The following is a 15116-nucleotide window of genomic DNA, read 5'->3' on the forward strand; positions in this document are numbered from 1 at the left end:
TTTTTATTCATTCAAAATTAACCATCAAAAAAACTGCATCAGATACCAGTGACTTTTCACAAGAGGAGGTGATTGTTACTGAGAACAGGAATTATCTTAATAATCTAACCTTTGCTGACATTAATGCATTAACTGCGGTTTTTGTTTTCCGTAATCGCCGAAACAGATACAGGCTTCCAATTAGACAGTGTACGTTTTAGTAAATATGTTACGTTACTGTGGTGTAACAGTGACTTTCCAGAAATGGGGATAATGTGTGCAGACTGTTTATTGAGAAAGTACGTCTGCATCTGCAGTAGTTTAAAGGTAAAATCTAAAATCGATCCTGTCAGATTGATTCTTTTCAGTGAAGTAACACGGGACCCAGTGCCTGGAGTAGAGAGAGGTAGTCTGGCACAAACAAAAGTCAGGATTTAAAGAGTCGATCACAGATTCTTTTTTCACAGGCATGAAGTTGAAGAATTGGCTTTGGTTTCGTCCGCACGGGTTAAGAGTCGACATCCTAATCAGATACTGACCTGCTAATCACATCAGTGTTGGCATCACTACATTAAAAAAAGGCCGTCCATGGGAAGACTCTGGGAATGCTCGCAACGACAGAGTATGAAACAAGAACACGAGGTCTGCACTAACTACGTTAAGACATTTACTAAGTCACCCCTTGTGAGTGCAGGAACACATCATTCATTTACACGGTCAGAGAGCCAATTAAAAAAATAATTTAAAAATGCAAACACCTCAGAACTTCACATGTACACCGCGGTGTCGCGCACCTCATCTGAATCAACTGTGCCTTTCACCCGCGTTAGACTTCGTTCAGATAATGTACGCAAATGTTCCTCGAACATACAAACCAGTGAGTGCTTCACGTAAAAAAATAAACGTCTGAGCCGAGGCTCCGTGTCTCTGCTGGACTCAACTTTCTCCTTAAGACGAACCAATGGGAGTGTCCACGTACTGTAAAGGAAAAAAAAGGGAACTTTGGATATGCTTTTGTTCAGAATCAAACTATTCAATCGTCTTCTCTCTCTCTCTCTCTTCAAGTATAGTACATCGTTAACGGATTCTGTCTCCTCACTGCTACATTCCCTCACTGGGTCATGTAGCTGCCAGGCAGCATTAGCTCAGCGAGCTGGTGTGCTCTTTCTAACTCCTCTGCAAAAACAATGTTTCGGGGCCAGCACGACCCGCCGGAGCAGGGGAAGGAGGCAGAGGGCGCGGTGGCAGCCTGGTTGGAGGAGGGGGCGGGGGGGGGGGGGGTGTTGTTGGGCTTAGAACAGAGCAATGTTAGCCAGATTAACCATGGCGGCAACAGCGGAAGTCCTCTGAAAGCGGTGCTGGACACACGCAGCTGGTTACTTCTTCCTGTTGTGTTGCCTCCGCGCCTGCAGCCTCTGGCGAGCTCCAGAGGGCTTCGATCCAGCTCCGATAGAGAAGGAAGGAGTCGCTGGGGACCCTGATGATACAAACACAGGACGGGTCATTTCTAAAGGATCGACATTAACAGTACTTCCTACTACGAACATTTATACATAAATATCTCAGCTGATGGCTTTGACAGGGACTGCAAGGGATTCACTTGAAAAGGCCTCTATTTTAGTGTCAGACACACATCTTGAAAAGTGTCTCTGGTGCATGCCTCCTGAAAACCCCATTTGTGATCAGAGTGGATGAGAAAACAGTAAGCGAGTGTGAGAGTTTGCATCTTACTACTCTGCTATCCTTTCTACAGATCATTCTTATTATCATTTATATTACATTTAGGTAATTGTAAGACAACGCAGACTGTCATGCTTTCATGCTGTGTTTTTATGCTTACAGTGATTCAAGATAATGCAATGTTTTCACTCAATGTGTTGACGTGTAACGTGTAACATGCAACAGCCCCAAAAAGACTAACTTTTTTCCTCCACAACCAATGGGTTTAACCCACATTAATAGATTAATTAATTACCCCATTTTTTACTGTGCTGTGACATGTTTGAAGCCCAGGTGTGCAGTGAGAAAGTTTCTATCTCTGTGGTTTGGAGTTTACCTTCATTCCTTCGCTCCTGTTAGATATCAGCCTCATTTTACTGTTGATGGTTTGTTTTGTAACTGTACAGTGACTGTACAGTTATAGTTAAGCAGAACTTTGTTAACGGCACTATTCTTTAACAAAACGGGCCCTGATGCGAGATATATTTTGAACTATTTGGCCCGCGGATCAGTTTTAAATACTACATGAAGAAAAAGGCACAAAGAGTCTGCAACTCTTTATCTAGCTGCTGCCACTTCCCATCAACTGCTTTTATCTTGCTGTGCTGTGGAAAAACACTCATAGCATAGCATAGCAGGGAGAGTCATGGTCGCTCAGGGCTCAGCTGGGGGGAGTATCGCCACCGAGTATACAAAAAAACCCCAGCATTAATGACTTACCAAAAGGAACAGCGTTGAAGCCTTGGACTGGAGTTCCAGGACTTCCAAAGGGAATTGGACCTCCGGCCGCAGCAGCGCTCTGGCCGAAGGACGGGGTGGAAGTCCCTGCAGAGATGGAAGCACTCAACTTAATTAACCAAAAAATCAATAAAAACAACCAGATAAAAACCACTCAGTTCTACTTGGACATGAACAAATGTGGACCGGGTCTGTTGCTCCAGGGGATGGCACAGAAAGACTGAAGCATGACAGTAAAGCTGCACGCAGTGTAGTGGAAACAAAGCAGTTCCAGTTTTCCTTTTGCTTTTCTCCTTCAGTCAAAAGCTGGTAAAATGTTTCCAAATTATTGCAGTTTACTATTTCAAATAAAAAAGCTGCATACTCTCACACACGCTCCTGTTTTTTCTCTCTGTCGCAGTGACCTTCATCCAGACCAGTCTGCTGAACTGTTAACAATAGTTTGACACACACTGTACTGGACTAAGAGCCTGAAAATAGCACCATGTTTCTTTCTGCTTATTGACTGCAGCATCAATTCTAAATCAAATGGTAAGATTTAGGATTTGGTTTAGATTGAAAGGAACATTCCCACCTGCAGTTAAATAAATCAATACAAATATTGTGTTCGGAAACTTTTTGTGAGAAAGAAATCTCAATGTGGCTGGATTTAAAGTCTAAACAAGCAATTTATCCCTTACCAAAAGCTGGTTTGTCAGTAGCAGCAGCCCCAAAGTTGAAGCTTCCCATCTGTGGTACACGATTATTGGCGACTGGTGTTCCAAACTGGGGACATGGCATACCAGCACCAAAGTTAAATCCACTGGGTGCTGGCTGAGCAGGGCCGGAGGGAGCCGGCTGAGGAGCAGCACCGCCGAAGGAGAAGGTGGCTGAGGAGGAGCTCTGAGTCTGGGTTGCTGCTCCGAAGTTCGGTGCAGCTGAGGGTGCAGCTGAGGGGGCGGTGGTGCCACCGAAAGCGAAACCAGTGGAGTTGGCTCCAAATGGTGGTTTAGCTGGGGTCCCGAAACTGGCTGCTGTGGTGGCAGCAGCTGACCCAAAGGGGAAAGGAGGTGGGGCGGTGTTAGAGGCAGGTGTGGATGATGCCCCTCCGCTGACTCCAAAGGAGAATGGTTTGGCGGGTGCCGCCGATGAGCCGAAGGTCGACGGTGCAGCCGTGGAGGAGCCGAAGGTGGACGGTGCTGCCGTGGAGGAACCAAAGGTGGACGGTGCTGCCGTAGTGGAGCCAAAGGTCGACGGTGCAGCCGTGGAGGAGCCAAAGGTCGACGGTGCTGCCGTGGAGGAGCCAAAGGTCGACGGTGCTGCCGTGGAGGAGCCAAAGGTCGACGGTGCTGCCGTAGTGGAGCCGAAGGTTGATGGTGCAGCCGCAGTGGAGCCGAAGGTCGCCGGTGCAGCCGCAGAGGAGCCAAAGGTCGATGGTGCTGCCGTAGAGGAGCCGAAGGTCGACGGTGCTGCCGTAGTGGAGCCGAAGGTTGACGGTGCAGCCGTAGTGGAGCCGAAGGTCGCCGGTGCAGCCGCAGAGGAGCCAAAGGTCGCCGCTGCTGCCGTAGAGGAGCCAAAGGTTGACGGTGCTGCCGTCGAGGAGCCAAAGGTAGACTGTGTTGCTGTAGAGGAGCCAAAGGTCGACGGCACTGCCGTAGAGGAGCCGAAGGTTGACGATGCTGCCGCAGAGGAGCCAAAGGTCGCCGGTGCAGCTGTAGATGAGCCAAAGGTTGCCGGTGCTGCCAGTGCTTGAAATGACGACTTTCCAAAGGGGAAGTTGGACTGGGTGGTGTTGGCAGCAGTGGTGGAGGCTGTGTTGGCCATGGTGAAGCCTCCAAATGAAGCAGTGGTTGTGTTCTGGCTGGGTGCTGCCTGGCCAAAGGCAAATACCTTCTGGTTGGCTGCCTGAGGGTCAGTCTGTGTGGCGCCAAATGTGAAGCCGCTGTTGCCTGAGGTTGTGGTCGCAGCAGCGGGGGCAGCTGCACCTGCAGTAGTGGTGGTGGTAGCAGCTCCAAACTGAAATGTGCTCCCTGTATTAGGGGCCTGCGCTGAGGCTGAGCTGGTACTTGTTGTGGATGGTGCTGACCAGTTTCCAAAGAGGGATTTCCCAGCTGGCTGTGCTGCAGGCTGTGTGGTGGTGGTGGAGTTGGTGGAGGCTGTGCCAGCAGGGACAACGGTCATACCAGGAAAGACAGATGGGGTAACTGTGGTGCTGCTTGTTGATCCAAACATTGAGGATGTAATACTTGTAGAAATGGTAGAAGCTGGGTTGGGGGCGGTGTAGGGCGGAGGCTGTCCAAAGCCAGCACCTGCAGCGACCGTTCCAAAGATGGGCTTGAAACTTTGGGCGGGGAGTTTGTTCTCTGGGGCTGATGCAGCTGAGGAGGTGGTGGTGACGGAAAAAATGGGTTTGAACCCTGAAGACAGGAGAGGGTTGGTGTTACCGAGTGATGCTGAGCTGCTGGCTGGAGCCGGAGCAGCAGCTGTGACCGGGTTAGAGGATGAAGAAGCAGTGGGGGCGCTGAGCTGGCTCGACAGTCCAAACAGACCGGCTCCTGCTAGAGACGGGGTGCTGCTGGAAGCCTTGGAGACCTGACTCAGCACCTGAGTAAAGGCAGAGGGCTGCTCCACACCAGCAGACGAGGACAGGGAGGACGGAGGGAGCTGTGGGGTCACCGCTGCGGTGGAAACCTTCAGGGTTAAACCGCTGGGTTGCACCGGTGTTGTTGATGCGGACACTACAGACATAAAAACATCATGAGTCATGAGATACAGAAAATGTAACTACTGTGTCAAAACGTGAAAATAGTAACACAACAAAGACAAAGTCACAATTACTTTATTGTTCTTTTTTTATTCTGTGGTGTTTGGGATTTGTATCCAGCTAATTTAAAATATTTAAAAAATAATAATAATAATAATAATAGTAATTCTCTGTAGTTTTCAAGCTTCAAAGTTACAAGTTACAAATTAGGGCTGCTCATGTAGATCCAACTTAATCCGCCCGGAAGGCTCAAACATACGCTCTGCAACTGCGGACAGCTGCAGACTTGAACCGGTCCTGCAGCCAAGATGTTGCATGCATTGTCGTGAACACATGCAGCCTCTTTCACAGTAGTGGAATTGCTTGAACAGCCGCACGACGAGTAAAAGTCTGCAGCTGTCTGCGGAGCAAATGTCCGAGCCGTACTCCACGGCATCCACCTGCGACGGTTTCAGCTGTGTGGAGGACCGCCGCTATAACCCACCAGTCCTCATCGATATAGTAGCAGAAAAAAAGCTTAAAATGCAACTTGCTAGTGCAAAGTTAGCACTAGCTGTTAAAAAATATATTGTTATAGCCATATTTTAAAACCCTTTCTTATTACTTAAAAAAAGAAAAGACTCCTTCCACCTTCAGTTCAGCGGTCGTACCTGTAGTCGTGTTGGCAGCTGATGTTGAGCTAGCAGGAATGCTGATCTTCATTTTCAGAGCCTCCAGCAGTGGGTTGGAGGCTGCAGGGGCTGTGCTCACACTGACGCCGGGGCTCGGGTCCAGGTTGATGACTGGGATGGCAGAGCTTGAGGCCGTGGGCAGAGGAGATGCCAGAAGGCTGCTCAGGGTGTTGGTGGTGATGGAGCTGGTAGAGGAGGCAGGCTGGGTAGAAGGGATGGCTAGGGGAGAGACAGACTTCTCTGGCTCTGGTGCTACAGAAGGACAAATCAACAGGGAGGTCAGTCCAGTTCAGTCTAATGGTCTTGACACACTTATAATAACTGTATTATACAGTTGTAACACAGTGTAGAAGTTAAAGAAGAAGAGTTTAACAGTGTTTTCATGAGGCTGCTTCCACTCACCAGGCGTCTCCAGGACCTTCTGGATCTTGCTGAGGGCAGCCTTCTTCTCTTCATCGAGGTCTTTCACAGTGATGGTGTAGCCCAGCTCTGGAGGTGGCGGCTGCGAATCAACGAGCACCGAGTGTTAAGTGGAGAAATGTCGGTCGCTGTGACACAGGACAATAAAACCACGGCAGCTGTCCTCACCAGAGAGATGTGATCGTCCCGTTGGCTGGACACCAGCTGGATCTTCCGTTTCCTCTTCCCACCACTACCAGTAGAGTCTGTCGAGGTAGGGACCGGGACCTTGGGGACTGGAGTCAGTTTGGCTGCAACATCACAATACAAACAATGAAACTAAAGCTGACTAAAAGATAAAACACAGTGTCTATACAACAGTCAGTTATTCTGCTGTCGTGTGTATTCATTGGGTCACGGTGGTTTAGTAACACATCAAAACACTGTCCCCATGTTACCATACATAAACATAATTCCAGAGGCACCCTGGCGGCCTTGAGGTTAAGTCACTATTCATGAACGTCTCCGATTCACATCCGGCCTTACGACTTTGTTGCTTTGTTTCATTTAAAAAGAAAAGAAAAACGCCAAAGAGTTCCACGCTGTAGAGATTTTAAATCTAGGGAAGAGAAACCACCCCAGTGACTGTCCGACCAGTTCATCTGTAGCTTCTGAGGCCATGGTGAACTCGCAGCAGGCAAAGTGTAACCAACAGCGCACCTCCCAATTATGTAACACACCGCTTGACGGGTATCTTAGGTCAACGGCTTAACAAAGGGATACTGCAGTTAATCAGGTTTAGAGGAGAGGAGAGGAGAGTCACACAGGTTGGCTCCATGTCGGAACATTTTATACAAAAATGGGTCTAGAAGGGATATACTGCAGATGTATAACTGATTTGAGGGATATGAAATGACGTCAGTTCATTAAAGTCATCACAACGGTCACTGGACAAAGTCACCTTAATCACCAACGGTAGATTCGAGGAAAAGAACTTTCACACCTAATGTTACATTCAAATTGGCTAAATCAAAACAACTCAGCTCTATGAGGCTAATTAACAGGCCGGTGGCACAGTGGTTAGAGCAGTCGCCCCATGTAAAGAGGCTGGAGGGGACGTCGCAGGTTCGACTCTGATCTGCGGCACTTTGCTGCATGTCTCCCGCCCTCTCGCTCACCCTATTTCCTGTCTGTTCTACCTAATAGAGGCTTAAAAAATGATCTTTTAAGAAAAAGTCAATGCAATAAAAACGTGGTGAAATCGTGTTGTGATACCTTTCGCCTTATCACCTACCCCTACGCCACACTTTGACAACAACCCCCTGCTCCTTTTGGAGACATATTTAAGGAGCGTGTCTTTGGTGGAAATAAGGCTGAATGTCAGTCCTTGACATTTTTACAGCTCCTCTTCTCGACGCTTCAGACGCAGCACGGCTCATCGGAAGCACACCAATCACAAAAATGTCTTCTTTTGGATTCAAATCGAGGATTTTCAATGAAAGGTGACAAGTTTGCATCTCTGTTCTAATCCTGAAGAAGTCCTTGTTTAGCCACTGGGCACAAATGAGACTTACATGCAACAGGCGCCTTGTCGGAGGCTGTGTGGTCTGACCTCACTGAGGATGCTGAGCTGGGAGACTGCCCGTCGTCCTCTCTGGTAATAGAACCACAAGTTACAAACTGCAATATAAGATTATAAGTTGAAGACTTGCAGACAAACCAGCAGAGACAGACCTTGCTCTTTTGGAGGCTCCCTCTGGAGTCTGAGAGCGAGACGACCCCGGGCTGGAAAGAGGGGAGCTGGGTGCTGACCGCTTCTTCCACTGTGAAAGGTAAACATGGACATAAAGCTCAGCAACTCATCTGTGCAGCGCCATGCGCACTTTAATGCCACGGGTCATTTTTACCTGGCCGAGGCCTAGTGAGGAGCTGTAGGAGCTCTGGATAGGGTTCCTCCTGCTGCCTGGGGTTCCTCTCGGGGCATGGGCCCCACTGCCGGAGCTGATGGAGGAGGTGCGAGACCTCTTCATGATGGAGTCCTCCGCCAGTGACGCCATCCCTCTTTTCAGGGTTCCTGGCCTGAAGGAAGGGAAGGGAAAGCGTTTACATTTAGATAGCCCTCAATGTACTTCACACGGTGCTCAAACACACAGTCAACTCAAAAAGACACGACTTGACGGCACGAGGTCACTTCAGAATCGTTCTACTCACTTAGGGACCAGCTGGGACGGTGTCCCGTTGGGAAGGAGAGGTTCAAAAGCAGAGTGAGCACTTCCACCGCTGTCGTTACGCCTTGGGGAATGAAAATGGATTACAACCACGCAGAACACCTCAACATGAATGTCGGGAAATACATTCAGTCTGTATCTGTTACGTCACTGAGGTAAGCTATGCGGGATGCAAACACAGACAGCTGCAGGGTGCTTTTCTGTAGCTTTGGTCACCACGGTAACATCACTTTTATTGTATAAGACAGTCATCATCGTTCCCTCCAGAGTCTCCTTTCAGCTTCGTACCTTCTTTTGCTTTTCTGCTCCGTTGTGAAGCTCCTGTCCTCGTCCTCCACTTCTCTCTTGCGGCTTTCCTTCAACACCTTGAGGACACTTTCTCTGGAGCAGGGGTCCGCGGGGGCCCTGGGGAGCCCTGCACAACTCAGATGATCCAAACTAAAAAAAAAAAAGAGGCGACAATGAAGCTCTGGTCAGTGGGGGGAGAGGACAAGTACCCTAAAGCACGGGGCACGGTACGGACGGACAGTGCGAGTGCGGCCTAAGTGTGGGCATGAATGTAGAGACCTGGGGGAGCTGTGGTGGTCGGGCCTGGCGATCTTCACCGTGACGGGGCTGTGGACGACCGGGGAGTTACGGGGGCTGAGGATGTTTTTCTTCCTGAAGCCATCCCACTTGACCGGAGGCAGGACTCCCACTGATGAGACACCCGGCTGCTGAAGGGGGTAGTGACGCTGGGGGGTGATGGTGAACCTGCCCGCGGCGCCCACTGGCTCCCTGGGGGGAACAAACGAACATTTATACAGCAGAGAAATAAATTAATAAATGCTGAAATAAATGCACTAATGAAAAAATGTATAAATAAGATAAATAAAGGCTTTTGTTACATATGTAAATAAAATATAAATATATTTTTATATAAATGCTTTACATTCATTTCTACAATTTTGTTCCCCTAAATTTATTTATTCATTTCTGGGTCCTTTAATAAGGTAAGCATTTATTAAAGAAAACAATAAATGTATAAATAAATAAATGCAAGAACAATCAATAAATGCTGAAATAAATGTATAAATAAATGCAGGGATAAATAAATAAATGCTAAAATAAATGTATAAATAAATAAATGCAGGAATAAATAAATAAATGCTAAAATAAATGTACAAATAAATAAATAAATGCAGGAATAAATAAATAAATGCAGGAATAAATGTATAAATAAATAAATGCAGGAATAAATAAATAAATGCTAAAATAAATGTATAAATAAATAAATGCAGGAATAAATAAATAAATGCTAAAATAAATGTATAAATAAATAAATAATTGCAGGAATAAATAAATAAATGCTGAAATAAATGTATAAATAAATTAATGCAGGAATAAATAAATAAATGCTGAAATAAATGTATAAATAAATTAATGCAGTAATAAATAAATGTATAAATAAAATAAACAAATGCTTCCCATTCATTTCTACAATTTTGTTCCCCTACATATATTTATTGCTGTGTCCACTGTCAATGAGGTAGAGCCCCATTTATTCATTTATTTCAGCATTTATTCATTTATTTAAGTATTTAATAATTTATACATGAATCAGTCATGTTGAGCCCTCTATACCTTTAAGTTAGTGTCTTAATACATGAGCCCATTTCTTCCTTTGATCACGTTAAAGTGAAGTTTTACTTTGTCACATTTACAGCGGGGCCTGATGATGAACGTACCCGGCGAACGACAGCCTCCTGTTGGGGGTATACACGGCACGGTTCGGTCTGGACAGCTTCTCCCGCAGCAGCTCTCGGGGGTTTCTCCCCGCTCTCGGCCTCCCGGCGTCGGCGGTGGGACTCTCGGGTTTCCCGATGTAACTCCCCATGAGGAAATCCCGGGGGCTGAAAAGAAACGAGTCACTCTCCAACGTTTCCCTCCGGTAAACCCCGGTGGTTTCACCGAGCCTGTCTCTTCTGAAGTGCCCCTCTGTCTCCCGGAGCTCGGTTTTGTTTCTGCCGCTCTTCGCTCTCCCCCGCGCGGCCACCGACACGCCGGTCACCCCCCAACCCCACAACCAGCGCCGGAGAGCCCGCGGATTGAGGCCTAACCTGGCGGGAAGCGACGGTTCTCCGCTGTGGTAGTAGCACAAAACAAAACAAACTAGAAGAATGAAAGTGGCGCAGATGAAAGTGGGAGTATAATAAAGAGCGAGGCTAACTGCGCCTAAAGCAGAGAGAAGCGCTAACCGTTGCTCTCTCGGTGACATGGCGGCCGCGTCATGCCGCTCTTCTGACCGACGCTGCTGCCGCCGCCGCCGCTGCTTCTTTGGAGTTTAGGGTCATCGGCGCTTTGGTGCAGCAGCGCCACCTACCGGCCTGGAGGCTCTCCTTCTTATTTTTATTTTTATTTTTATTTTTATTTTTATTTTTATTTTTATTTTTATTTTTATTTTTATTTTTATTTTTATTTTTATTTTTATTTTTATTTTTATTTTTATTTTTATTTTTATTTTTATTTTTATTTTTATTTTTATCTTTATCTTTATTTTTATTTTTATTTTTATTTTTATTTTTATTTTTATTTTTATTTTTATTTTTATTTTATTTTTATCTTTATCTTTATCTTTATCTTTATCTTTATCTTTATCTTTATTTTTAGTTTTATTATTATTATTATTATTATTATTGTTGTTGTTGTTGTTGTTGTTGTTGTTGTTGTCATAAGTAGTAGTATTACCTATCACCTATTTCAGCATTTATTTATTAATTCATAAAAAAAATACAAAAATAAGAAATTGGAGTCACTGTCAAATACGTTAAAATTGTCAAAATGTTTGCAAAAGAATATGGAGGACAAAACATGACTTGAGTTTCAATAAATAAATAAATAATAAATAAATAAATGCATACATACAAATATAAATGAAAGAATGAATGAATGCTTTACATTTATTTATGTATTTCTGTTGCCATATGTTAATGAGGTATTAAGTTCCCATTTATTCATGCTTTTTATTAATTCATTTATTTTTCCTGTATTTATTTATTAATTCATTTATTTTTCCTGTATCTATTTATAAATAGTTATTTTTCTATTATCATTATTATTATCTTTATTATTATTATTAACACTTTTTTAAATGTGCACTACATTAAAATTGTCTAAATATTTGCAAAACAAGGGGGGGGGGACTCATGCATTTATTTATTTCAGCCTTCATTCTTTTTTTTTTTCTGTTTTTATTAATAATGAAATAATAATATAAGCATTTTACCAAACAGTTGAGATGTCACTTCATTTATATTAAAAAATACAAACTCCGTTACCACAGACCCCTGGGTTCAACAAGACATTTATTTGAATTTCATTTTATTTAAACACCACCTAAAACATGTCATAATGTCACATTTATTATAATAAAACACAGAGCAAACCTTTTTATACACACAACATGAGTTATGGCTACCCTGAGATTAATATCCGTGAAGTATGATTGTTATAATTTATCAGGAAATGTCACAATCACTCGTTATAAGCTACGTTAATGAAACAAAAAGTGTTTATTTAGCCAACATTTTCCAGAAACGCAACTCCTTCCTTTGCTTTTTTGCTGTCTTTTGCGCTGAGCGAGGACATCTGGACCTCGAAGGTTTTGTCAAATGCACTGTAGTCCACACGAAACGCTCCTTTCTCCAGGGAAATGCAGGACTCGAACCGGTGTCCCCAGAGAACCTCGTCCTCTGTGTAGGACGTCCTCGCCTGACAGGTCATACCTGCAACACAACAAAGCATCAGGGCGACGGGTCAGCGTCCCAAAAGCAGGGAAACACCTGACAAATACATCCAGAACAGTTGTCCTGTTGATGCAAGGACGGATTAATAGACAATGGGCCCCTGGGCACAGACAAGACAACCAAACTCAGATCTAATTGGTTTAATTTTGCATCTATTTTAGTCATTTAGCATCTATTTTTAGTTATTTTGCATCTTTTTGTGGTGGATTTGCATCTTTTTTAATCGTTTTCCATTTTTTTGTGGTGGATTTGCATCTTTTTTTGGTCGTTTTCTATCATTTTGTGATAATTGTACATCTTTTTTTAGTCGTTTTCCATCATTTTGTGATAATTTTGCATCTTTTTTTAGTCGTTTTCCATCATTTTGTGATAATTTTGCATCCTTTTTTGGTGGATTTGCATCTATTTTTAGTCGATTTGCATCTTTTCGTGATGGATTGGCATCTATTTTTAGTTGCTTTCCAACATTTTGTAATCATTTTGCATCTTTTTTTGGTGGTTTTGCATCATTTTGGATCTTTTTGTGATGGTTTCATATCTATTTTTAATCATTGTGCATCTTTTGAAAGTGGTTTTACAACAATTTTTTGAGTCGTTTAGCACTTTATTTTAGTCACTGTATTTTTTTGTGATGGTTTCAAATCCACTTTCAGTCGTTTTGCATCTTTTTTCGGGGTTTTGCGTCTATTTTAGGTCACTTTTTATGGTTGTTCTGCATCTCTGTAGACATTTTCTGTCATCTTGTGTATGCCTGTGGTAAGTGAGCATCTCTTTGTAATCTTTTTGTGAGTCAGGACCTCTGACCCCCTCGGCCTTGACCTGTACATGAACTCTTTACACTAACGTAGGCTAATTCTACATTTCTTACTGTTAGATATTTCTAACATATATGTTCTCCTCAAAGCAATTTCAGTCCAAAAACAACTGGACTGGTTGTTTGTCTAGGAAGACGTTTCACCTCTCATCCAAGAGGCTTCATCAGTTCATCAGTTCATGTACGCATCTGACCAGGACCAGGTCCAGTCCCAGCCTGGTCCTGGTCCTGGTCCTGGTACAGTCCCAGCCTGGTCCTGGTCCTGGTCCTGGTCCTGGTCCTGGTCCTGGTCCTGGTCCTGGGCCTGGTCCTGGTCCTGGTCCTGGTCCTGGTCAGATGCGTACATGAACTGATGAAGCCTCTTGGATGAGAGGTGAAACGTCTTCCTAGACAAACAACCAGTCCAGTTGCTTTTGACTGAAATTGCTTTGAGGAGAACGACGACCTGGACGAATGAGAACATTCACAGGCTAACATATATGTTGTTTTCAGTGATAATGAAACACATAATAAGTAATCAGAGGGAGTCAGAGTGGATGGAGCAAAGTGTTTCCTGAAGATCAAGCAGGCCATGATCCTTCCATCCAACTACACCTACGAGATGCACCATTTAACTGTTTGACTGCTCTTCTTTCAGGACATCTGAGCATCTGAGCGTTTTGAAGTGTAGTTGCATCATTAAGGACGTAACCTTAGTTGTAGGAAAGCATAGGACTTACCTGACGCTTCCACGATGCCCTCCAGGATGACAATAATCTCAAAGGTCTCCCTCTTCAGACGCTCGGACCCCACCTCCCAGAAAGGGCTGCTTTCATTGATGACGTGGGTGATGGTCTGGGGTTCCACCAGGAGCAGCCTGTCTCCCCCGGTGTCGTAGCCCAGATTGATTTCCGATTGCTCCAATGGGATGAACTCGCCCTCCTTGGTCTGCCTGGACTTGATGAGCTTAGCCCGGATCTTGGCATCCACCATGTGGCTCGCTCTCAGATCACCGATGCGGAAGAGCATGCACAGGTTCTCGTCACGCTCGCAGATGACGCAGTGCTTGCTGAAGATCAACGTCTGGGCCCTCTGCTGTGGCCGGGAGATTTTAACAAACATGCAGCCCACCATCAGGGCATCGATAATGGAGCCGAGGATGGACTGGACCATCAGGAGCATGGTACCCTCAGGGCAGTTGGCTGTGACCATCCTGGAGCCGTACCCAATAGTCCTCTGGCTCTCTAATGACAGCAGCAGGGCTGAAAGGAAACTGTCTACATTTTGAAAGCACGCCGCCCATTGCGGGTCGTGAACATGTGCAATGTCGTCGCGCAACCAGGCACCAAAGAGGTAGATCCCACCGAAGGCCACCCACGTGAGAATGTAGCACATAGTGAAGACGAGGAGGAACCAGCAGAACTTGAGGTCCACTAATGTGGTGAAAATATCCGATATGAAGCGACTCTTCTCTGCGATACGTCCCAGATTGACCCTGCACTTCCCATCCTTGGTGATGTAACGCTGGCGCTGATTGCTGGCAGCGACATGCGATGAGTGCTCGTCGCCCAGCAGCTTCCAGCGCTTCTTGTGACTCTTTGCGACATGCAGCTTCTCGATCGCAGAGGCGGGAACGTTGCTGCTGCTGGTGGAGCCTCTGGATTGCCACCTGGAGCTGAAGCGCTTGAGGTGTCTGTTGCGATGCGAACGCTGAGGCTTTGGCGTCTCCTCAACTGGTTCCAGAGGAGACGCTTGGGTCGTGTGCCGTTGGGGGGGTTCTTGCTCAGCCAGAGTCAGAGCCGGAGAAGACTGGCTGCAGGGACGTTGGGAGGGAGATGCTTCCTGGGACGGTGGGAGTGAGGAGCACTTGGCGTAGTTGTGGATGAGAGACGCTCTTTTTGTGGTCAGCATGGCAGAAACAGTGGATTTAGCTGAAGTCTGACAGGAAGAAGAACGTGTATCATTTTCACAAAATAGTACAAAACTGGAGGACACCACCCTTTGTGTATCTAGATATCAAAAAACTGATATATCACACTTCTGTAAGTTGCATACTGGATC

The 15116-nt window shown here is 45.4% G+C and overlaps 2 protein-coding genes across 2 annotated transcripts in view; both read right to left on the minus strand.

Moving 5' to 3' along the window:
* Positions 1–1228: 1228 nt before the first annotated feature.
* pom121 (POM121 transmembrane nucleoporin) lies at positions 1229–10753 on the minus strand. The gene is made up of 13 exons (XM_083926521.1): positions 10205–10753; positions 9045–9254; positions 8766–8915; positions 8461–8541; positions 8157–8328; positions 7984–8072; positions 7824–7903; positions 6439–6560; positions 6253–6352; positions 5830–6102; positions 3117–5153; positions 2419–2523; positions 1229–1456 (listed from the first exon to the last, which is right to left on the minus strand). Exons 1-13 carry the CDS (start codon positions 10732–10734, stop codon positions 1356–1358), a joined length of 4050 nt encoding a protein of 1349 aa, XP_083782647.1. The 5' UTR covers positions 10735–10753; the 3' UTR covers positions 1229–1355.
* Positions 10754–12032: 1279 nt separating this feature from the next.
* The window catches only part of LOC310956819 (G protein-activated inward rectifier potassium channel 3-like), a gene marked incomplete at its 3' end in the record, with an annotated part of 3351 nt that continues 267 nt past the window's right edge, over positions 12033–15116 (minus strand). The window contains exons 2-3 of the mRNA XM_083927191.1: positions 13796–14993; positions 12033–12241 (exon numbers count right to left, since the gene is read on the minus strand). Of these exons, the coding sequence (XP_083783317.1) occupies positions 12033–12241; positions 13796–14966 (1380 nt within the window). The 5' untranslated portion in view covers positions 14967–14993. The remainder of the gene's footprint in view (positions 12242–13795; positions 14994–15116) is intronic.

This window comes from Echiichthys vipera (genome assembly GCF_963691815.1).
Source record: "Echiichthys vipera genome assembly, chromosome: 14".
In the NCBI taxonomy this organism is placed as follows: Eukaryota; Metazoa; Chordata; class Actinopteri; order Perciformes; family Trachinidae; genus Echiichthys; species Echiichthys vipera.